Below are 24443 nucleotides of genomic sequence, written 5' to 3'. Positions count from 1 at the left end.
GCTCTACTTTTTCAAGGTCAACATATCTTAAACTGCATTCACACATCTGATCTCCAGGATGCATCATAAAAATGTATGACTTACTAGTGTACAGTAGGAAAATACAATAACAATTATACTTACTGTAGGCCAGCTTGAGTGGCAGCCCAGCCCTCTCTTACCTTAGGGGAAGCAAGGAATGAAGATCCTAAATGTAAATGAGATTTGCTTCAGTTTGTGGCAGTGGTTCCAGCTCTGTCTAGTCTCATCTGGTAATCTTGGATAAGCAATGTCATTCTCTGAGCTACCTACTTTTCATCTGTCTACATGGGGTGCCACCTACAGCACACAGCTGTTCTAAAACACGCAAGATGTGTGTTTATCAGGTGTTTGTTACACAACTTGCCATGGCAGAGACAGGAAGGACAACAGCTGGAAGCAGTGTCATTGCTTGGAAGGCAGGACAGCTCCAGAAAGTTTTGGTGACTGTTGCTAAGCATCCCTCCTGTGTTCATATCAGAAACTGCTAATTAATCATAACCCTCATTCTCTTTGTCCATGAAAGCCTTCCTCATTAACACAGGGAGAAACTACCAATTCAGTTGGTTGTGAGGGAGCTTAGCTACCATCCTTCTTAAAATAGCTAAGGTACTCTCTCTGGATGGGACCCAGCTAGGAGCACACAGGGCCTAAATTCAATGGAGCAGCTGGGACTGAAGTCTTCCTGCCCGCCACCATTTGCATCAGGGAGCCGGGAAACTCCACAGTCTTCTGTGCATAGCCCAAGAGGAGAGAGAGATCTCCTAGCAATGCTTTCACTTTTGAGCTCAGAGGAGAAAGTACACAGGCTTACATGCCCACAGGAGGAACAAACTCCAGTCATAGACAAGAATGTCGACTAGCACCAGATGGCGAAAGGCAAGCACAAGAACCCTACCAATAGAAATCAAGGACACCTGGCAATATCAGAACCCAGTTCTCCCACCACAGCAAGTCCGAGATACCCCAGCATACTGGAAAAGCAAGAGTTGGATTTAAAATCATATATCATGATGCTGATAGAGGGCTTCAAGAAAGACTTTAACTCCCTTAAAAAATACAGGAGAACATTGGTCAACAGGTAAAAGCCCTTAAAGTGGAAACACAAGAATCCATTAAAGAAATACAGGAGATCATGGGTCTATAGGCAATAGCCCTTAAAGAAGAAACACAAAAATCCCTTAAAGAAATACAGGAAAACACAAACAGTTAAGTGAAGGAACTGAACAAAACCATCCAGGATCTAAAACCAGAGGTAGAAACAACTAAGAAATCACAAAGGGAGACAACTTTGGAAATAGAAAACCTTGGGAAGAAATCAGGGGCCATAAATGCAGATATCAACAACAGAATACAAGAGATAGAAGAAAGAATCTCAGATGCTGAAGATACCATAGAAACCATTGACTCAACAGTCAAAGAAAATGCAAAATGCTAAAAACTTGTAACCCAAAGCATCCAGGAAATTCAGGACACAATGAGAAGACCAAACCTAAGGATTATAGGTATAGATGAGAGTGAAAATTTACAACTTAAAGAGCCAGCAAATATCTTCAACAAAATTATGGAAGAAAATTTCCCTAACCTAAAGAGAGTGATGTCCTTGAATATACAAGAAGCCTACAGAACTCCAAACAGACTGGACCAGAACAGAAATACCTCCCATCAGATAATAATTAAAACCCCAAATGTACTAAACAAAGAAAGAATATTAAAAGCAGTAAGAGAAAAAGGCCAAGTAACATATAAAGGAAGACTGATTAGAATTACACCAGACTTCTCACCAGAGACCATGAAAGCTAGAAGATCCTGGGCAGATCTCATATAAACTCTAAGAGAACACAAATACCAGCCAAGACTACTAAACCCAGCAACACTCTCAATCACCATAGATGGAAAAACCAAGATATTCCATGATAAAGCCAAATTTATACAATATCTATCCACAAATCCAGCCCTACAAAGAATAATGGATGGAAAAATGCCAACATAAGAAGGGAAACTATACCCTAGATAAAGCAAGAAAGTAATCTTCCAACAAACCCCAAAGAAGATATCCATACAAACATAAAAATAACATCAAAAATAACAGGAAGCAATGATCACTCTTCCCTAATATCTCTTAACGATAATGGACTCAACTCCTGAATAAAAAAACATACACTAATGAAATATTTCTCATGTAAATCTTCAATTTTATCAGAAAATGTTTGTAATTCCCCTTTTAATTAATTTAGTAATTTCTTTTATGTCTACCATTTTACCTTCATTATTTTTCATAATCTTCAATTTTAATATGTCTTTCTATATACTTCCTCTATTTTATCAGAAATGTTTTCATTGTAAATCTTTGATTTTATCACAAATGTTTCTAATCCCACCTTCAATTAATTTAGAAAGTTTTTATATAAACCATTTTTATGTAAATTTTTCCATGAAATAGTCAATTTTAACATGTTTGTCTACTTATTTCTTGAATTTTACCAGAAATATTTTCCAAGTAAATTTTCTATGTTATCTGAAAATGTTTATAATTCTACCTTCAATCAACTTAGAATTATCTTTATGCCTATCGTTTTATCTATATAATTTCTATGATAATCTTTAATTTTAACATGTTTTTCTATATATTTCTACAATTTTATCAGAAATAGTTTCCATATAAATCTTCAAGTTTATCAGAAAATGTTTATAATTCCACTTTTAATCAACTTAGGAATACTTTTATGCCTACCATTATTATATCTATATAAAATTTTCCATGATAATCTTCAATTCTAACATGTTTTTCTATATTTTTCTACAATTTTATCAGAAATATTTTCCACATAAATCTTCAATTCTATCATAAAATGTTTCTATCCCATATTTCAATTAACTTAGCAATGTTTGAAATGTCTATCATTTTAATCCTTAATTTTCTATGAAAATTGCCAATTTTAATGTGTTTATCGGGAATATTTTCCATGTAAATCTTTAATTTCATCATAAAGTGTTTTTACTTCTTTTTAAAAAATAAAATAAAATAATTAAAAAATAGCTAAGGTAGCCATTGAGGGGGAGATAAGTATGATTTAAGTCCTTCTGATATTTACAGAGTGGGTGATTGTGAGAATATTCATAGATTATTGATTGGTGATCATCTTTGCTTTGCTGATTTATTTAAGGGATGAATTAGGTAAAAGAACTATTGTGGGGTACTTTTTAGAGTAAGACTGGGTGAATAACAGAAGATCAGGGTTCTAAGATTTTGGAGGTCAGGCTGGTCTCTTGGCCCTACTCTGCACTTAAATGTATCAGGCCCTGTCAAGCCTTTGTGACAGCCGAGTCATAGCCAAAGTTTTCATCCTGGTTCTCACTGTCACTGGAAATGCGAGACTGAGAAGAGGCTCTTCTCTTTTCCTTGACTTAATGCTTCTGCTAATTTCTCAAACAATCTCCACTGAAGTTTAATCTGTTTTCCACAGAGGGTCCTTCAGCATCTGCTCCCTCCTGCCCTCTTCCCACTCCACCGAAGAAATGTATCTTTCTTGGGTGAAGACAGCTTAGGTGGTGGGGAGCTGGAGAAGTAGATGGGATAGGTGGCTAATGATGGAGGCTTTGTTTGATATGGGAGTATGTACTTTAAATTGCTAGAAACAATTGATCAGAATACTCAGCTGAATCACACATTCAGACTATAAGGGAAGCCATGTGAGAAAGGGAAGGTTTAGGAGGATAGGTGATACATGGGAAAAGAAACTCAAGTTGTTTAAGGCATACAGACTGGCACTTGCATAGATCCTTGTAATGAATTAGATACTGCTTTCTTAGCATGTCATGGATGTGTTTGTTGGGATGCTGGGAAGAAACTTACAAATAGCGAACCCCAAATAGCCATTTTGTAACTAAAAGGAATATTAAATATGTTCAACACATTTACTGACCATTGGAAATATTTGCTGTGGTACTGAGAGCCAACAATCCCCTCATCCAATCCTCTTCTTATGTTTTTTGTAACTCATCTTCCCTGGAGCAAACAATAAGAGATACTGGAGGTGAGCAGATGCAGCAGACTTTAAGACAAAGATTAAGTGCAGTGTAGACTTTAGTACTTACCAGGGCTCCACCTTTATTCCTCACCACCATGGCACTGTTACAGAGATTAGACCATGTGTGCAGATAATGAAGGGGCAGTTATTTTAGAGAGCTTACATTATAGTACTGAGAGTATTAGAAGCAAGGAAGAGAGTTGGGATTGTAAGTAAAGCTTACAAAGGGAAATCTTAGAGCAGAATACCTGGTCTGGGGCACAATCTAGTCCAGGAAACTTTCTATTGTGCTTCCTGTTTCAACATATAGTGTGTTTATAAGTTTGTCTGTCATCCTCCTACCTCATGCTTTTAATATAGGTCTAATTTGGTGACCACTAGCCTTTGTTTCACTCTCTAAATCTTACAAATTACACACATGTGTGTATTATACATGGCATATCAATTAAAATTATTGTTATTATTATTATTATTATTATTATTATTATTATTATTTGGTTTTTTTCAAGACTGTATAGTCCTGGCTGTCCTGGAACTCACTCTATAGATCAGGTTAGCCTTGAACTCAGAAATCCACCTGGCTCTGTCTCCCAAATGCTAGGATTAGAGGCATGTGCCACCACTGCCTGGCTATTATTATTACTACTATTATTAATCTTGAGACCTTGAAGACCCCCAGCTGGAGGTTGCGCTATACAGTATAAACAAAAAGCAATCCAAACCAAACCAAACCAAACCAAACCAAACCAAACCAAACCAAACCTGTTTTTCAGTCAGAAATTGTGGGATGTTTAAGGAATTGATTTGGGTTTGGGTACAACGAGTGTCTTGTTCTCCATTTTTATACACCCTGTGTTGGGATTGAAGGGTGAGCAACTTGACTCCAGGGTAGGTGTAGTGAAGGGCTGTAATTAGCCTATTAAACTCTGCTAATGTCTTGTAAAGTCACTCAAGTGAGAAGGGCAGATGTATCAATTCCACTTGGACCCTGCACAGGGAGCATTGTGTTTCCTCTCTGGTATTTATAGTCCTTGAAGGTAGAAACAGCTGGCTCAGTATGACCCAACTTTTGTTTGTTTGCTTGCTTGTTTTGTCAAACCAAAATGCAACAGATTCCATAAAATAAGTATGTCCCTAGACTTGTGCTTTACCACTTGTCAAATTGAAAGCCCCTGTCCAAAGTCCTCACACCCTCTCACTGCAAAGAGCTCAGCCTATCCTCTCTCTGATGTATGCTCATACACTTATTTAAAGGGGCCAGCTTTGCAATTGGCAGACAGTGAATGCAGTGTAAAAGACTATTGGAAGCTTTTGGGTTTCTGTTTTGTGTTACAGAGTTTAGTACCAGGACTTATGCAAAATTTTTATGATGAACATTTACTTAAATATTTTACTTCTGTGTTCTGGGGCACTTTTGTGAGCCTCAATTTGTTTCAGCCTTAAATGCCTTTTCTTAGAGAGCTTGCATCCTAGTAGAAGAGAGAGAAGTATGTTGAACATTTCTTTAGGTGTTTCTCAGCCATCTGATATTCCTAAATTGAGAATTCTTTGTTTAGCTCTGTACCCCATTTTAATAGGGTTAGTGGGTTTTCTGGAGTCTAACTTCTTGAGTTCTTTGTATACATTGGATATTAGCCTTCTGTCAGATGTAGGATTGGAAAAGATCTTTTCCCATTCTGTTTACTGTTTTGTCCTTTGCCTTAAAGAAGTTTTGCAATTTTAAGAGGTCCCATTTGTCAATTCTTGATCTTAGACCATAAGCTATTGGTGTTCTCTTCAGGAAATTTTCTTTTGTGCCCACATTGCTGCAGGATCTTCCCTACTTTCTCTTCTATTAGATTCAGTGTCTCTGTTTTTTTGTAGTCCCATAGGAAGAATAATAACATGTACCAACCAGTACCCCCAGAGCTCCAAAGACTAAACCAAAAACCAAAGAGTACACATGGAGGGACCCATAGCTCCAGCTACATATGTAGCAGATGATGGCCTTTTCAGACATAAATGAGAGGAGAGGCCATTGGTCCTGTGAAGGCTCTATGCCCCAGTGTAGGGGAATGCCAGGTCAGAAAAGTAGGGGGAAGGATTGGTAAACAGGGTGATGGGGATGGAATAGGCAGTTTGGGGAGGGGCAATGAGGAAAGGGGATAACGTTTGAAATGTAAATAAAGCAAATATCTAACTTAAAAAAAGGAAGAGAGAGAAGTAATGACCAATTCAACAATGAAATGGCGGGTAGTAATGCTGTTTTACTAATAATATGATGTGTTTAGGATGGAGATTGGGTGGGGGAGATGCACCATTCTCTATAACCATGGAAGTGGGCAGGTATCATGACTGTGGGTATAAGGTGCTGTATGGAAAGGGCGGATAAGTAGGCCAGGGAGCTGAAGAATCCTGGCATATGATGGAGTTTGACCTGTACCTCTGTGTATACAAAGCAGCAATAAGTGATATCATTCTTACTCCTGTGGGATGGAAGCAAGCGGGGCTCAGGCAGGGAAGGCACATGGTATGCAATACTCCTTGCCAGATGCTAAGAAGATAATGAATTTTCAGGAGAAAACAGAGAGGGAGAAAAAAAAAAACACTGCAGTGTCTGACAGACAGAGAAGTGTTTTTTCAGCAGCAGATTGTTAATTCTATTAACTAATTTATCTACTGATGTAGAAAATGTATAAGACATGAAGCTTAATTATCTTAAGTGACAAAACACCGTGAATACTTGATCATGGTTGACACCATGGCCACCTAACATTTTAAGACCTTTCCCATTGACTTGAACTGGAGCTCTGTACCCTGAGGTGATAAACCATCATCCCTTGTCTACTCAGCCTACAGGGACTACACTCATGTCCTCCATTTATATGTATTGGACTGATACAAATATCCCATATAATTGGAATCATGAAATAATGGGCCTTTTGTGTCTGGCTTAGTGTCTTCATTAATGCCGTACATGCCATTTAAGAATTCAATTGTTTTTTAAATAACATTATTTCATTGAAAGAAATAAGCTATATTTTGTTTTTTTATTCATGTGCTAATAGATACTTGGGTTACTTTCACCTTTTAGCTATTATGAATAATAACACGACTGCAGACATAGGCACACAAATCCCTGTGCAAATTCTCATTCAAAGCTTTAGGATAAACACCTAAGAAATGAAGTTGCTGTATCATGTGATGTTTTTATACTTTATGTTCTGGGAGATTCCCATGCTATTTCTAGCAATTCTGTTCTAAACGTAAACTTATCAGGAGTTGCTTACTATTTGATGTTAGTAGTTCAAAAAGAAAGTTTAAGAGCTGCTTCAAATTTTTCACTGGAAATGGGAGAACTATGGGGCCATTTTCTGGGCTAAGGACTTCTGGAAGCACATTGGTGTTGTATGGGTGAGGATTACAGAGAAATAGGGAAGGTTCTTCTCAAAGAATTTTTGTATTTTCCATGGATCCTAAACAGATGATATCATCAGAGAAGCAATTTTATGTACTTATCTGTAATTCCAGGGTAAGGACTAGAAATGTGCTTGATGTGCATTATCATTTGGCATGTAAATAATATTTAAAATCATAAGACTAAATGCAGTCATTTAGTGGGATGTACTTCTGCATAGAGCCCAACATTTAGAGATCTGACCAAGAAGGTACTAGCAAAGGAGACTCTGGAAGGAACTGAGTTTTTCTCAGTCATGAAGATAAAATGTGTTGTGTGGAAAGGAGTGGTTAGTCCCCCAAGGAGTGTAACGTAACAACTGTGTGTTGGTTGCATTTAGCACAGTGAGGGGAATTGATGTACCTGACAAGAGTAATTTCAAGGATCTGAGGAGATGGAAGCCTGGCTAGTGATCTGAGACATAAGTAGCAGCTGCTGTTCCCAATTCCACCTGTCACAATTCAATCCAGAAGTGGGGGTGGGGGTGGGGGTGGGGGTGGTCTGTGTGGTAACATAGCATACAGTAGAGATGGAGGAGTTAGCATGCGGTGCAAGGACATTTCCCAGGGAAAGGCATACAAAGCGAGAAGACAGGATTCCAAGTCCCACAGAAGAGCTGGTATGCCAAAGCCAAAGGAAAGACAATGGTCAATCAAAAGACAGGTGGGTCCAAAAGTGACAAGCTATGGTCACCGATTGAGGTAGCAAGAGGCAAGGGTGTGAGGGATTGGAGGAATGATCAAAATGTGGAGACCTCAGAGTAGGCAAGAGTTGCAGCATTGCCTGGCCCACTGACAGTTGGAAGTGAACATACAATATTATTTTCTTCCTCTTGCTAGCTGAGTTGAGTTTCGTCAGGAGAGTTTATCTGTGTCATCGTAGTCTCAAGTCTTTTGAAGAACCTCACTGCTCATCTCTACAGTGGCCAGATTCACATAAGTTCTCTCAATAGTGTGCAAGGTTCCTTCACATCTCCACAGTGCCCATTGTTGGCTGTTTTTTTTTTTTTTTTTTTTTTTTTTTTTTTAATGAGCATTTTAAATATGGCTGTACTTCAGAATGTCTGAGAGGATCCCGGTAATTCTGGACAGACACAGACTCTGATGGCTTAGGTCTGAACTGTGGCAGAGAGTCCTCAGTACTCCAAGGTTCTGAGGGGAACTTCAAACATATCTAGGTCTGTTGACTACTAAGTTAAACCACATCGCAGACAAGCTGTAGTGAAACAATCACCTTAGGAAAAGTGATTTCTTATTCTGATTTACTTTAGGGTACCAAAGTGTTGCTGACGAAAGGAAATGGAGTTAAAATATAAGAACTGGAAGAGTCAACTTGTTGTTCTACCAGGAATTTTAATATAACTCTCCAAGTTTGTTCTCATACACGAATAAACCATTTTATCATACTGAAATTTTCTCTGTTTTGACTTAGAAGTTACCTCACTATAGTTTGAAAAACTGTGTAGTTGGAGTCTAAGCTTATGTAATTCTTTTTTTTTTTTTTTTCTTTTTTGGAGACAGGGTTTCTCTGTGTAGCCCTGGCTGTCCTGGAACTCACTCTATAGACCAGCCTGGCCTCGAACTCAGAAATCCGCCTTCCTCTGCCTCCCGAGTGTGCCACCACCACCCAGCATGTAATTCATTTTAATGCTTAAAATCCCACATTTTATTAGATTTCCACATAGTATTTTTTTGATGTTGTGATAAACATATCCCTATACCATTTCATACCTTTCCGGTCCAGTTCCTTTGGATGTTTTTTTCATCCTCCCAAAGGGAACAAAATTTCATTTTCTCCCTGTTATCTGAGCACAGTGGCTCACTCTGAGTTAATACTCAGAAAAGAAATAAACATAAAATTAAGGTAAAAACATTCGGCCAATTGTTCATCTCTAGTTTTTCTCTATTATTTTCTAAGTTTCAAGCCAGGTTCTGGGAAATTAGATGAAAAGTCCAAAAAGAAATTGGCTAAGATTCTCAAGGACTTAATAATAAGTTCACAAAATGTGAAATCTGTGGAGATTCATTTCTGCCATAAGCCATCATAAATACAGGCAAAGAGATATTGTTATTGGTCTTGCCACACCCAACTTCATCATTCCTGCACCTCTTGCTTTCCTGGAAAACACTGATGTCAACTGGATACAATCTGAAAACAATGGAAAGTGCTTGGTGCCTGGTTTACCTTTTGCTGCCCAGTACATAGAGTAGTGTAGTAGCACCTGGCTTGTACAATTGGAACCACTCTCCTGGGTGCTAGAATTTCCCTGAGTTTTCCATAGTGACCATCACAGACTGTGACTTAATGTGCTATACAGGAAACAATTCCAGGCCTAAGTGTGATGAGGAGTTGAACATAAGTGTGGTACATATTACGGGGGAGTCCAAACCATATATAAACATCTGGTCTATCATTGGAAAGTCACTGAAGTTTTTTTTTTTTTTTTTTTTTTTTTTTTTTTTTTTTTTTTTTTTGTGAAAAGTGAAATCTCTGATTCCCAGGTGGTGAGAAGGTTTGATTCAGGCTAAAGAGCAGCAAGAGTAGTAATGAGCAGGCAAGAGTTGGCAGGGAATATGTTAGCGGGCCCTGCATGTGTACACATGACTGGAACAGAGAGCCAGATAATACAATGTCTCTATGACATGTGTGAGTTTGGACTTGATAATTCTTCAAACAAAGAGTTTGGAGGCAGGTCTTCAATATTCAATAAGAATGCTTAGCCACAGCAACCTGCAATTTGAAATAGCTACACTATCTTTTTAGTACATTTTACCATGTAATATAGAAACTCCTGCCACAGAGAAAGGTGATCCCTCTATGATCTAGAATGAACTTGACAACCTGAGGCATATAAGGAAAATTTCAGGATTCACAAGTTAAGCCATGCCACCTGAATGCTGGATATAGCATTTCCTGACTTCTGTTTATAAGTAAGTTTTCTTAAGCCTATCAATTTTGACGAGAAAAAATGTCCAGCCTTGGTTTGTCAAAAGCTAAGGTCACTTTTTATTCTGACAACGTAAAAGCCACTTGACCAAGTTGATAATGTGTTCCTAAACCATTTCTGAATTTCTTTCCTAATGGCTTTTGTGAATCTAGGCTACAGCATTTTAATGGCACATTAGGGAAGGGTAGTGAAAGTCTGAGCATAGACGACTGTGGGTTTTTATAAGTTACAGTGCTAGTCACTGACTGACTGGGGAGGACTGTCCAGTGTAATCATTTCAGGAGACCATGAACACACTGCCAGCCATCAGTCTTCATATTTGTTATTATAAAACACATTATATAGGAAGAGTGGTTTTTACTCACTCTTCCTGCCTTTTTTGTTTTATATTTTATTTCTAAAAGAGAAAATTTTAAGATACACACACACACACAAGGTATACAATAAAAGGCTTTGATAAATATACACAGGGAAATGAATTGAAATTGAAATAAATTTGCAAATTGAAATAAACATATAAAATGAAATGAGTGTTACTATTAAGCAAATTACCCTTACCTTCTCATACAATTACTTTTTAGCTTTGAGAATGTCAGAAATTGACCATCTTAGCAAATTTTCAATGCACAATGCAATGTATATTATTAGTCATCATGTTAAACACTAACACATAGATAATTTGTCCCTTTTACTACCCCTAGTGCAATAATTAAGCAATTAAAGGCATTAAACCATGTGTAGCTGGGATTTCACAGGAAGACAATGGCTAATATTACTCATGCTACTTTATGTCGATGTAAATGGTCCATAAAACCCTGTGGACCAATACTTTCATGCTATAGCAATTAAGAGTCTTTGTGAATGAGAGTATCCCAGGTTCAGAACTCAATTCTTATATTTATTGATGTGTGACCATGGCTGACTCCTTAGTTTTCTAACCTCCACAGTTAACCTTCACTGTCTCACAAATTCCACGATAAGGGGAGGCAATGATAGCACAATGTTTCAACTGGAAATAGGATCTATTGACCACTTTCACTTTTACCAAATTCATTTTGCTATTTGTCTCAATATGAGCAACTTTATCTTTTCCTTATTTTCTCCCCCAGGGATATGAAACCTGACAATATTTTACTTGATGAACATGGTAAGTAAATGATTTGCTTGCTTTTAATTATTTCTGTGACAGGTATACAACATACTGATTACCTTAGCTTGATTCATTTGACATATATATATATATATATATATATATATATGTGTGTGTGTGTGTGTGTGTGTGTGTGTGTGTGTATTATTTATGTATGTATATATATATGTGTGTGTATGTGTGTATATGTGTATGTATGTGTGTGTGTATGCACACATATTTCTGTATGCAGACTTCATTTATGTGTATGAGATAGGAAAACTTGATAACAATGAACTAATCCAATAATAGACTCTTGAGTAACATTGAATTGACATAATAAGAAAGTCATTTTCTTCCAGTACTATGTCTCTTCAAGAAAAGTATTTGTGTTTGTTTCAGTACTAGTTGTTTTTTTTTAATATTGTTCACGGAAAGATATTGCCTGTCCAAACACAGAGCATTTACCAGGAAATAGTATCTGCCAAGTAACTGAGATGATTTTGTCAGCGTATCCTTTCATGCTTTGCAGTTTATGAAGGCAAATTCCTTCTGCTTTTACAGAAGAGCTATCAAGCCTTATATTCAATTTTTTGTCAGTTAAGAAGATAAGTGAGCTTAAAGAAAAAAATATAATGTAATTATGCAAAAATAATGAAAAAATGGTATTATGGGATCCAGATGTAAAATTGATAGAAGAAAGTGGTAATAAGAGCTCCTCTTAGATACAAACTTTTACCAACTTAATGAAACATGAAGTCTCTTTTTAACATGGTTAAAACTTTTTTTATTTTATGTTTTATTTATTAGTGTTATTATTAGTGTTATTAATAATGTTATTTATTTATTAGTGTTTTGCTTGCATGTATGTCTGCGCACAATGTGTGTACACTATCAGGTCGTAAGAAGGCATATTGTTGCCTGGAACTGGAGTTGCAGACTGCTGTGAACCTCTTGTGGGTGTTGCTGGGTAAACCTGGGTCCTCTGAAAGAGCAGCGCTAGAGCAGCGTAACCATGGAGACATCTCCTCAGCTCTCTTCTCAGTGCTTTACAATGTCTGTTTGTATTTATTTACACTACATCAAGGAATCCTATATGATGTGCAGCTTTCATGGTATAAATGGGAGAGTGTTTCTGATGGTCACCATTGACAATAAGTGCTTCCAGGTTTTGGGCAACTTATTAAGATAAATGAAAAAGTGCACATAGATGGCAAAGCATTTTTATTTCAAGACAGTAAAGGATATACTGCAAAGGAGCAGGAGCCTGCTGGAGTTAGAATGTCCAAGAGCCCAGTTATTGTTTGAGTCTCTTTGTTAGGAGGAGGAGAAGGAGTTGGTTGCTAGTAAAGTCTTTCTGTTTTGTTTGATAGGCTTGAGTGATGTAAACCCTTGTTTCTTATGAATGTCCTTTCCCATAATGCATCTGATTTTAATAACATGCATGCCCAATTTTGCAAAGCATAAGATAGTAAATATAAATAGAAGATTTTACCTAAAAGCTCACTCAGAGGATGCATTTACCATAATGTACATGAATCCCAAATCAGTTTGGGATAGACGGCCAATGTTTCTGCCTCCCTCATTCCTTACTATGTCTTAAAATATGTTTACATAGAAGTGAGTATTGCTATATGATCATCAAGGAACAACCCAGTTTATTGTCTGAAGCACGTACACATGCAGACGGGTCCTGGGTTACTAGGTGCATTGTTAGAGAAGTAGTATGTGCGGCTCAAGCCTAGTGGAGTCCTAGATTGCTCAGGACCCTTGCCTGATTCAACAGTGGTGGCTTTATCCTTGTACTGTGTCAGAAATCTTCTGCAAAGCAAAGCTAAACCTGGGAAGATCCTTATTTATTCCACTTATTCAATTAGCTGGATTTGCAATTAGAAATGAAACTCCAATTATTATTTATTTCTTATCATTTAGTTATCTACTTGAATTGAAACTTGATTTTTCCCAGGCCCACCCTAGCTCAGAGAGCTAAGAAACACCTTTGTGCATGACCCCTGTTCTCCAAGGACAAAGTCGTTACTTATTTATGGTCTGTCTGAAGGGATTTTTCCCCCCACTTCCTTCCAATGTCTTATTTCTTTAACTTTATAGCTTCTGACATTTTGGAATGCATTTCTGAGGCTCAGAAATGTGAGCAATGTTGAGACTTAGCATGAAGGTGACCTTCATGGGAACACCAGCTCTTCCAGTCTTCTATGGGAGGCATGATCTTCCCATGCCTACTTTAAATGCACTCTATGCATCTTCATAACTGAGGAGAAGGGCAGCTTACATAAGCCATTTCTTTTTTGTAATTTAAATACAAAGCAACTCTGTGCCACCAAGATTTCTGGAAAATATGGCTGACCAAGCTGACCAGGTATTGGTTTGTTTCATACCTTTCTTGACAGACAGCTGACCTTAGGCAAGAATTCCTGTCACTTCATCATTTCTAAAGGCTCTGAGTAGAGACACCTAGACCTTATCCAGGGAAGCATTTTCCATTCAGTTTAATCTAGGTTGTTACAGCATGTTTTATTCTATTGTCCTTCATTTTACTTATTCTTCCTCCTGCTCATTATTTTTTTCTTGGAAGTTGGTGATTATAGATGAGGAAGAAAATGAGCGAGTCCATTAATCTTCGAGTTTAAACCTACAGAGAGCCTAGCCTTGGGGAATAATTGATTAGACTGTTGTTTAAAGTATGCATGCCATAACCAGATTGCTTTAAAACCCAGTTGACTACTCACTAACTCTCAGGGTTTGGTGATGCTGCCTTAAAGAGTTTCTGTACCTTGGTCCCTTTGGAAAATAAGAATATTTACATCCTGGGGTCATTACAAACATTCACACAACAGTGGTGATATGAATGTCAACCATAACAAAAGGAAAAAAAAAACCCTTTTAGAACCAACTGGAAGCATGACTTCCTTGAGACTGTAGAGGCTTTCAGAACTGAATGAGCTCTGTGTGGTTTTGTATAGAATAGCTTGTATCTGATGTAGTCAAGATCTCTGTGGGTAGAAGGTATGAAAGTTAAGTGCTTACTAATCTTCCCCAGAGAGTTACTTTGACTCTAAAAATGTGATGTATGAAAGATCTTTCTTTTCTTATTGAATCCTGAATTTAAACAAGATCATCTATCCTTCATCTTCAAATTCCTCCACATGCCATGGTTCATTCTGGCTTCCTTCACTTGGACAGTTGTCTCAGGTCACTGTTCTTGACATTTTCATTCTGGTCAGGGCTTTGTAGCTTGAGGTGTAGAAAGTGTCTTCCCGGCCTGCCTGGGGAAAGTTCCAGTGTCTCAGATGATAGGTAATCTCCAAAGCTCCTTTTCACTCTTGTGGCTTCAAGATTTACATATGAACAACAACAACAACAGCAAAAAGAACTATGTCATTTTCCCACTCTGAACTCCCCTTCAGAATTGTTGCTTTTAATAAAAGAAAAAAATTCTCTGGTAATGAGTAGAATAGGAGCAGACACAGAGAAAATCTGGGATATATCCTATTAACACTATCCCTATCCCAGGGATCTCTTTCTGGAGAAAATAATTGTTTTGAATTAATTTTCATTTAGGTTATAAAAAAATGTCTAGAATTTCAGTATTGTTCATGAACCAATGTTCATTGTTCCTAAGTGACTGAATTTCCCAGCTCCTGTTGTGGTTGTTTCTATGAGAACCAGTGGAACCTCAAACAGATGCCTGCCCGTTGGAGCAGCAGCTGCTCTGATTTTCCATGTACCTCTTAGAGATGACACTTCAATCATCTCCACTGCTATGTTTTCAATATTTCACCCCTGGCCTGGAGATTTTAGCAGCTGAGAAGGGCAGCTGTGTAATTTTTCTTACATACATCCTCTGTGCTTCTCCTCTCAAATGAGTATAAATATATATGAAAGATGTAATCTTTCATACATCACATCTTTAGAGTCAAAGTAATTAGATAGCTGCTGAATTAATTCAGCAGCTATCTTAATTCACCTGTTCTCGGTAACAGGCTGAACCTTTGTTTTATTCTAATGATTCATGTTGTTCATATTTGCCAGCTAGTAGTGGCATTTATGTGAGATCACCCAAGATGGAAACTCTTTCCACAGTGCAGCATTTGACATAAAAAATGTTTTTCATTTTGAGCATGCAAGTTATTGCTCCCCACAGATATGTCACTTATACTACTTCAGAACCAATATGGCACCAGGTCATGGATGAATCACAATTCACTGTCCTGAAACATATTTTTTAATTTCCTACCAGTTGAAGTGGCTATTCCAATTCTTTTACTTCTATAACATCGAAAAATTTGGTGTTTTTCTTAAGTTATTTAGGAAATAAAGGCTACATCCAGAAGACTAATAAGGCCTCCATGACATATCAAAGACTGTGGTAATTATAAAATTAGCCACAATTTAGTGTCTTAATATCATCTGTAGTCACAAAAAAGGGAGGTAACAATTCAGTCTTGAGAATGAGAAAGAAAAGAGCTTTCTATTTTATCAACGTCCTCCATGCAGAGTCTAACAGGTGTTGAAAAATTAAGATGTTCTATTGAAGATGTAGGCTGATACACGTGACCCCAGATAATGAAGTCCATGTCTTAGCTAATGTTGACAATCTCTAATATCATAGGAAGTGTGTTGCACATACTGTAAACACCTGCAAACAGGAGCATTTTAATAGTTATGGCTCATATCGGCTGATTAAATATGATGTCCTAGAGAAATGTGTTGGTGGATAGCACCTCAAACTAAGCAGAGCCACAGCAAAGATGAATATAGCTAACAACAACATTAGTAGATGAACTCAGCAGCCCTGTAAAGTAAGTTGAGATATTAAGTCGTCCAAGGTGGAATCCTCCCCCAGGTATCTAGATCAGGAAATTCTTAGTCTTTTACCAGAGAACTTTATACCAAACATCTTACAATGTCCAGGTGAGCTCCATAGCTAAGCCTTAATAACTCTAGTATCTCGATAGTCCTGGTGTAAAGAAACTTTATTCCAGGAGTTGCTTAGAGGCCTAGATTGTGGAAGAGGGCATACAATCTCCTCAATCTCAAGGGAAGTCCTCATTCCTTCAACCCCATTATAGTGAGCCCACCCTTGGATGTCACCCTCCTAGCTCAGGACAGAGCCAGGCAGGGAAAGCAAAAGATCAGGAGATAAGCAACCTTGAGAATGGAGGCTCCCAGGTGACAGCTATATCCAACTCCTGTCAGCAAGCACTTGTGGACATCCACAATTGTGTCTGGGTTATATGATTGTATGTGGGATGGATTCCTAGGTGGGGTAGTATCTGGATGGTCTTTCCTTCAGACTCTGCTCCACAATTTGTCTCTGTATCTCCTTCTGTGGGTATTTTGTTCCTCCTTCTAAGAAGGACTAGAATATCCATATTTTGTTCCTCCTCCTTCTTGGGCATCATTTGATATGTGAATTGTGTCTTGGGTATTCCAAGCTTCTAGGCTAATATCTACTTATCAGTGAGTGCATTCCACGAGTGTTGGGGGAAACTCTCAGCCAGCCATTGAACTGAGCACAGGGTCCCCAATGGATGAGATAGAGAAAGGACCAAAGGAGCTGAAGGGGCTTCCAGTGCCATAGGAGGAACAACAATATGAGTCACCAAGTACTCCCAGAACTCCCAGGGACAAAACCATCTACCAAAGAGTACACTTGGAGTTACCCGTGGCCCCAGATACACCAGCAGCAGAGGACACCAAGAGAGGCCCTCGGTCCTGGAAAGACTTGATACTGTAGTGTAGAGGAATACCAGGACAGGGAAGCAGGGGGATGGGTTGATTGGAGAAGGGGAGATGGCTTAAGGGATTTTTCAGGGGAAGGGGGAACCAGGAAAAAGGACAACATTTGAAGTGTAAATAAAGAATATACCTAATTAAAAAAAAAGATAATGGTGGCTCAGTATCATGGATGGCACCAGAAAGTTGTTGATGGCAATGTCTAGAGCTCCCATAAATCCTAGGCCTCGCATATTTTTCTCCCCTTTCTTTCTCAACTCCCACAGGGCCAATGTCTGAGTTAATCAAAAGGAACTTGCTTCAAGTTACTCAGTTCTCTGGTTTTGTGACAGAACACATGGCATTTTGGGAGATTCAGAATCAGAACCAAAGTGTCTCAATCCTAAAACACCTCTAGATTTTTTTTTTTTTTTTTTTTTTTTTTTTGGTTTTTCGAGACAGGGTTTCTCTGTGTAGCTCTAGCTGTCCTGGAACAGAGTCTGTAGACCAGGCTGGCCTCGAACTCAGAAATCTGCCTGCCTCTGCCTCCCAAGTGCTGGGATTAAAGGTGTGAGCCACCACTGCACTAGATCTTAACTCTAATTCTGCCACTTCTAGAATCCTGGCAACTTTGCCATAAGTCACCTATACAACAGGGACTACTTCTTTGGGATAAACTGGGATAGCATCTTGAACCCTGAAGGAATCATGCAAATATTAATGGAAAAAAATAGCCAGCATATTCATTCAGCCAAACTGCAGAAAGTTATCAGTGATGACCAGGTGGTTTTGTTTGTTTATGTGCTTGTTTTTGTTGGATTGCTTGTTTGTTTACCTGAAATAGTCTCACGATTCCACTGAGCCAGGTATTCTTTCAAAGCAATGATGTCAAATTCCCTCTGGTATCACAGTCATCTGAAGGGTGTGTTTAAGTGCTAGGCCATAGACCTTAGTATTTCTATCCATAAATTAGGAGAGGTTCAGAGTTTTGCATTTCATTCAAGTTCCTGAGTGATGCTGATGCTTCTAATTCAAGAACAGGCTCCAGGAACTGGGCATATCCAAAGAATCCTTTACATTCCACTTCAACAGAATTTGACACAACCTTTGAACTGATAATGGAAAACAGCCTCAGCTTTCAGGAAAGGGATCCATGCCTGGATGCTCCTTATTGTCCTTTTGGAGTTTGCTGTTTCCAGTGCAGGTGCCCGGCTTTCCTGTCAGTTCAGTTGTAGTTACAAGGGAGTAAGATACAGGCATATGTGTTTTGTAAAAAAGTATACCTTAGTTTCTAATAGTGATTTTCCACAATTCAGGTGCCCTGACAAGTGCTGGGCTAAGTCTTCCAAAGTCACTGCTAGATTTCAGTTTCCTATAACCTTACATGGTAAGAAGAATACAGCCCAAGAGCACAGCGGACTTGTCCAAGGTAACGTAGCTGGCTAAAGATGGAGACTAGACTTAATGCTGTGCATTCTGACTCCAGAGAACAGGCTCATGACAGTGACAGTTTCAGGCCCACTTAATTTGCATGGAGTTACAAAAGTGTCCAATATTTGGAGCATAAACTATAGAGAAGTAGATGAAAAAGAAACTGAGACAACCTCCACTATCTTAAGGAGAGGTACTGATTTCATTCACTGGTGCCACTTGGCCTGGCCAAGACTACTTTAAACTTTTGATTTGACTAATGCTGATTTTGCCTTATGAAAATGTCATCAGAACAAAAGTAAATGTGTTCTGCACAAAACAGAACCATGTTGATGGAGAGAGAGTTTCCCCTAGCCATGGGCTAGATGCTATTGGAAGCAGACCATGAAGTTTGCTGAGAGGTGTTTGCACCAGGGACTCTGGAAGGAGAATCAGGTGCCATTCCTTCTGTAATGCCATCTCATCAAAACAGCAGACACATGTAAATAGAAATGCCAACACCTCATGCTCCTAGGAAGGCAGATAACTGTGTGCTAATGGCTAACATAACAGATTTGTTGGCCTGAGTTTCCTGCGCTGCCCTTTTCTTCCAGATATAAATGGAGGAACCCTGGAACACTATTTACGTTAGATAAGACTTAAGTCCTACACGTATATGTTATTGCTGTGTGTTACAACCTCAAAAGATCCATTTTGATGCTGTGTATCATAACTTACAGAGGTCCTAGATATCATCTAACCTACCCATTTTTATTTTGTTATTAATCTGTTTGTTCATTTTACATTCCCATCACAGTCCCGGTTCTTCCTCTCCTCCCAGTCCCAACCTCCCACACCTCCCTCTCCCACTCACTCCTCCCCTTCTCCTTAGAGACTCTCCATAGACAAGGGGAGGCCCACTGCTGGGCACCAACTTGCCCTGGCACATCAAGTTTCATCAGGACTAAATGTATCCTCTCTCAGTAAGGCCAGAAAAGGCAGCCTACCTAGGGGAAAGGGGATGCAAAGGCAGTCAATGGAGTCAGAGACAGCCACCATTCCAATTGATGGGAACCCACATGAAGACCACTTTGCACATCTGCTACAGATGTGTCAGTGACCTAGGTCCAGCCTGTACAAGCTCTTTGGTTGTTGGTTCAGTCTCTGTGAGCCCTCTGTACAAGCACTTTGGTTGTTGGTTCAGTCTCTGTGAGCCCCCATGTGCCTGGGTTAGTTGTTTCTGTGGGTCTTCTGGTGGTGTCCTTGATTCCTTGGGCTCCTTCAATCCTTCCTCTTACTTCTGTTCTTTGTGTTTGTGTGTGTGGTTGTTTTTCTTATTTATTTATTTATTTATTTATTTATTTATTTATTTATTTATTTGTTGTGGTTTTGGTTTTTCGAGACAGGGTTTCTCGGTGTAGCCCTGGCTATCCTGGAACTCACTCTGTAGACCAGGCTGGCCTCGAACTCAGAAATCCCGCCTGCCTCTGCCTCCCAAGTGCTAGAATTAAAGCCATGTGCCACCACTGCCTGGCTTTTTTTTTTAATTTTTATTTATTTATTTACTTTTTGTTCTTTTTTTTAATATAGGAAGCTTTAGGCTCAATGTAGGAAAAGGACTTAGTTTCTACTACTTGTCAGGGACAGGCAGAAGTCTGGGCACAGACCATTGGGGTCTCCTAGACCCCAAGCCTTTTAAAGAAAAATCTGAATTTTTCCTGTTGTCCCTTGATAGAACTTATTTTGTTAGAGGTCACTGAATGCAACCTTCCCTATCTGGTTCCCCCATGCAAATGGTGTCTTAAAAAACCAAGAATAGCAACAACAGTAAAATAAGCATATAGTAATTTTATGTGTAATTTTAAAAAGATTCCATAAGAGATCATGAGAATTGTGATGCCTTTCGAGACTACGGCTGTATCCTGCATGGTGTGCATAGTCTAGACCCATGCCAGCAGATAGTATTACACAGAACAGAACGTGGAGCATGAACTCATTCACCAAATTCCAAATAGTCTGAGGTTGAACTACAAGTTTATAGTCAGAGACTAATGGCTGCGTATCATGTTCTGGCTGCTGCAGACCTGCTGCTTCAAGACTTCATTGGCCTTGAGGCTGGAGTAAGGGAGTTTTTTTATTGCCTGCACTCAGTTGCAGCTAGCATACCAGAACAAACAGGCTAAGCATCCAGGTCCTTTCAATTAGATGTGTATGGCTGTTCTTCTTGGTTGAAGGGATTTAACATTCTCCTGGTCTTCCTCTCTCCACAGGGCATGTGCACATTACAGACTTCAACATTGCTGCCATGCTGCCCAAGGAGACTCGGATCACCACCGTAGCTGGTACCAAGCCGTATATGGGTGGGTATGAACAGCTTCACGAGTGATTTCTGTTTGTAAGAACAGATCTTTTGTTTCCTATTCTTCTAGATACCACTCACTGCAGGTCAAATCCATAAGGACTTGGACCTGGAGCTGGCAAGCTCCTTTCTGTATGGCTTTGTATGATTTAATGGGTCTGAAGTGAGACTGAGGCTTCTGCATTAGCAGGCTACATGGAATGATCGTGATTCACCCCGGGGACATCAGTCACATTCTGCAAATGCTATTCTATGACCCCGTGCATCTGTTTCTGAGAAAAAGTATGAATTTAGTCAATGACTAATTACCTGTGGAAAGGTAATGTGAGATGACAGTGACCCATTAACAAGCAACATACATAATGGTGTCTCTGCCTCATGCAACTTACGTGTCAGTGGAAGAGGATACACAACAAATCAAAAGAAAGAATCAGAAATAAGTAGCATTATAACATATAACAAGATTAATACCTTCAGTGTTTTTAAATAATACTAGATACATGTGTAATGCAGTAAGGTTTTCAAACCATCTTCCCAGTTATGGGATTAGCTTCAATTTCATTTTCATAACAATTTCATCAATTAGGTTATTGTAAAAAAGGAATGGGTCATGCTTAAGAACTGTTCTGTTATATGCATTCCTTTATTTTCAGTGGTTTGTGGAACTTTTTTTTTCCCTTGATGATTAAGAACTCACAATGGGGTGATTAACAATGTAGGGCAAGGAGTCAAACAGCCCATAAAGTCTCCGTTTAATTGTAGCAACAAATCAGCTACAAACTCCAATTTCAGAAGCTAGTCGTCTGCAGAGAGACACAATGTCAGTAGAAGTTGCTGTATGCCTTGTCCTTACTCTGGAAAATATAGAGAACTACTAATCAGGAGGCATGTGGTTCTCACAGCAATGGAATGCATCCCTTTCCCATATCATTCCTAAAGATGTGACTTAATACTCGTAATAATCTGTTAATTAATTGGGTTGGCAGTAACAGCAGGATCCTAAGATTTGGATTTGGGTTCAATGTCTGTACACTGGAAAAGCTGATTCCTGAGTTGACAGACCCTAATTGTTCCTGAGGGTTTGTTGACTGCAGAGTCAAGACTTAGCAGTGGAACTCGACTGTGATTGTTGGAACTAGCTTGAACCTCTGATCTAGCTTCATGAGGTATCTCTACTGTGGAGTTAGAGTTTAAAAGGGAGACTCACATCTGTATGGCTTACTGGGGATGCCAACAGTAGCAGTACAGACTAACTGCACCGGACTTTCTCAAGGCGAGTCCTCTGAAATCATCAGACTTAGAAAGTCATTAGGTTACTACTATGCAAGCTGAACTGACAAGCTCTGCCAACCCTGGGACAGACTTGTCATACTTGTGAGGGAATTTTCCATGATCCCTTTTACATGCCAAAATATAAGCTATGCTTATTAGGGAACAAGCAATGGAGAATTGTAAGAGCCAGCCCAGTCCTGGCTCTCTCCACTGGGGGTTAAAAATCCAGCCTGGTGAGGTGGGTGAGTGAGCTCTTAGAGACCACCTTTTAAAATTGACCATACTGGATTTTAATATATTTGAAGCATTATGAAGATCAAAGCAATTGATGTATTAGATCTTGATGGTTGATAAGCTGTCAGTGGGGTGGGGGTGGCTGACATTAAACAATGCAGGATTGCCAGCAGATGATAGAAGACGGAAATCCACTTTTTGATTTTGCATCTCTCTTAATTAGTTAAGATCTCAAAGCTGCTGAAATGGAAGGGGTTCTGTAAAGGGTTGGCTGACTGATACACAAGCTAGATACACTCAGAGAATTTCATAGAAAAATGTGTGAACTTGAAAGACGGAGGAGAGCAACACCACTTTCAATTCCCCTTTCAGTTTATTCTCTTTCCTCCCTCTGATGAGAGCCAAGGGGAGGGGGACTCTTACATAAAAGGCCACCACAAGATTGTCTCTGGGAAAATAAAAGTGAGCCTTATTTTATGTAACATTTGAACAACCGCAGATTTCACGGCCTTCAATGACTGGTGGGGGGGATAAATCTCTTTTGTCACTTCTAAAATACTCAGCACATAGAATTCAGACCATTTTTCTTCCTGAAACCCACGGCAATCAAGTGATAAAAGGGAATAGCCAGGCCTGCTGGTCTGTCCAGTTTGTTCCGCAGGTTTCCTGGGTTTCCACATTATAGGCTATTTTTTTGGTGCCAAATCAGACAGAGTGCATCTGGGGTTTCTAGAGATGATTTCTATGGTGACAGAAGTAACGGGAGACACCTTTCTCTCCTTGCCCCAGTCATTTTAAGTATATATCTGTATAATTTAATTTTTTCACAGTCATCATTTCTAGCATTTCATAGAGTAAAACTAGTTAATTGGAATCTAGCCACAAGGTCAGGCACTGTCCCAATTTCACATTTTTAATGGGCAATTGTAATATTTACCAAACACTTTCTATGGACAAGCACATTTATCTTTGCATCTTTAGAAGCTAGATTAGAGTAAGCTTCTTTAATATAAATCAACAATTTCTATCATGTAGTGAGCACTTACAGCATACCAGATGCTTTGTTAAGTCTTTAATATTTATTGCATCATCAAAACAATCCTGTGAGGTAGATATTGCTACTATTTTTATTCGTGCATTAAAAACATCCAACCAAGAGAGGAAATAACCATAAAGCAAGTGATTGACAGAGCATGAAATTAAATCTGAATCTAGAAACATTTAGCCTGGAACATTTGGGGGGACGGCAGTGATAATGGTATAATGACTGACATTTACTAGCAAGTGCAGTACATTCTGGGAAAAAGGCTTGGGTCACTGATGCTAAAAACAATTCTGTATAGCTATAACTGTTGCTCTTTCCACTTTAGAGGTGACCAGTCTGGTCAGTTAGGAAACAGGTTCAACAAGGAACTAGGAACATGGTCTAAGCCAGTGTCTCAGCCTATGCTTTCAGACCCCTGTAGGAGTGGAATGACCTTTTCATATATCTGGTATCCCGCATATCAGATATTTACATCGTGATTCATAACAGCCCAAAATGACAATTATGAAATGGCAATAAAAATAATTTCATGGTTGGGGTCACAACCTGAGAAACTGCATTAGAGTCACAGCACTAGGAAGGTTGAGAAGCACTGGTTTGAGCCATCTGATGCCGTCCATTCAAGCCAGTCAACATACCTCTACTGGAAATGATGCCCTCTCCCCTCTGCCCTCAGAGCCTAAGTCTTGTCGACAACTAGTGCTGTGCATGTTTCTGTGTCAGCAAATAGAACCAACCTTCATGGCATGTGCTGCAGACCAGAGTGCACGACAACCCTGCATCTCATCTCCTTCATTGCTGAATACTAGCTCATTTCTCACTCTCA

The 24443-nt window shown here is 38.9% G+C and overlaps 1 protein-coding gene across 1 annotated transcript in view; it reads left to right on the top strand.

Annotated features, from left to right (window-relative positions):
- Stk32a (serine/threonine kinase 32A) overlaps positions 1-24443 on the top strand; it is an 82833-nt gene that overhangs the window by 41596 nt on the left and 16794 nt on the right. Inside the window, exons 3-4 of the mRNA XM_052155630.1 lie at positions 11542-11579; positions 20978-21067. Of these exons, the coding sequence (XP_052011590.1) occupies positions 11542-11579; positions 20978-21067 (128 nt within the window). The remainder of the gene's footprint in view (positions 1-11541; positions 11580-20977; positions 21068-24443) is intronic.

Source organism: Apodemus sylvaticus, chromosome 13 (assembly GCF_947179515.1).
Source record: "Apodemus sylvaticus chromosome 13, mApoSyl1.1, whole genome shotgun sequence".
Classification (NCBI taxonomy): domain Eukaryota; kingdom Metazoa; phylum Chordata; class Mammalia; order Rodentia; family Muridae; genus Apodemus; species Apodemus sylvaticus.
The sequence above is the reverse complement of the archived record's forward strand: the minus strand, read 5'-3'. Positions and strand labels throughout refer to the sequence as shown.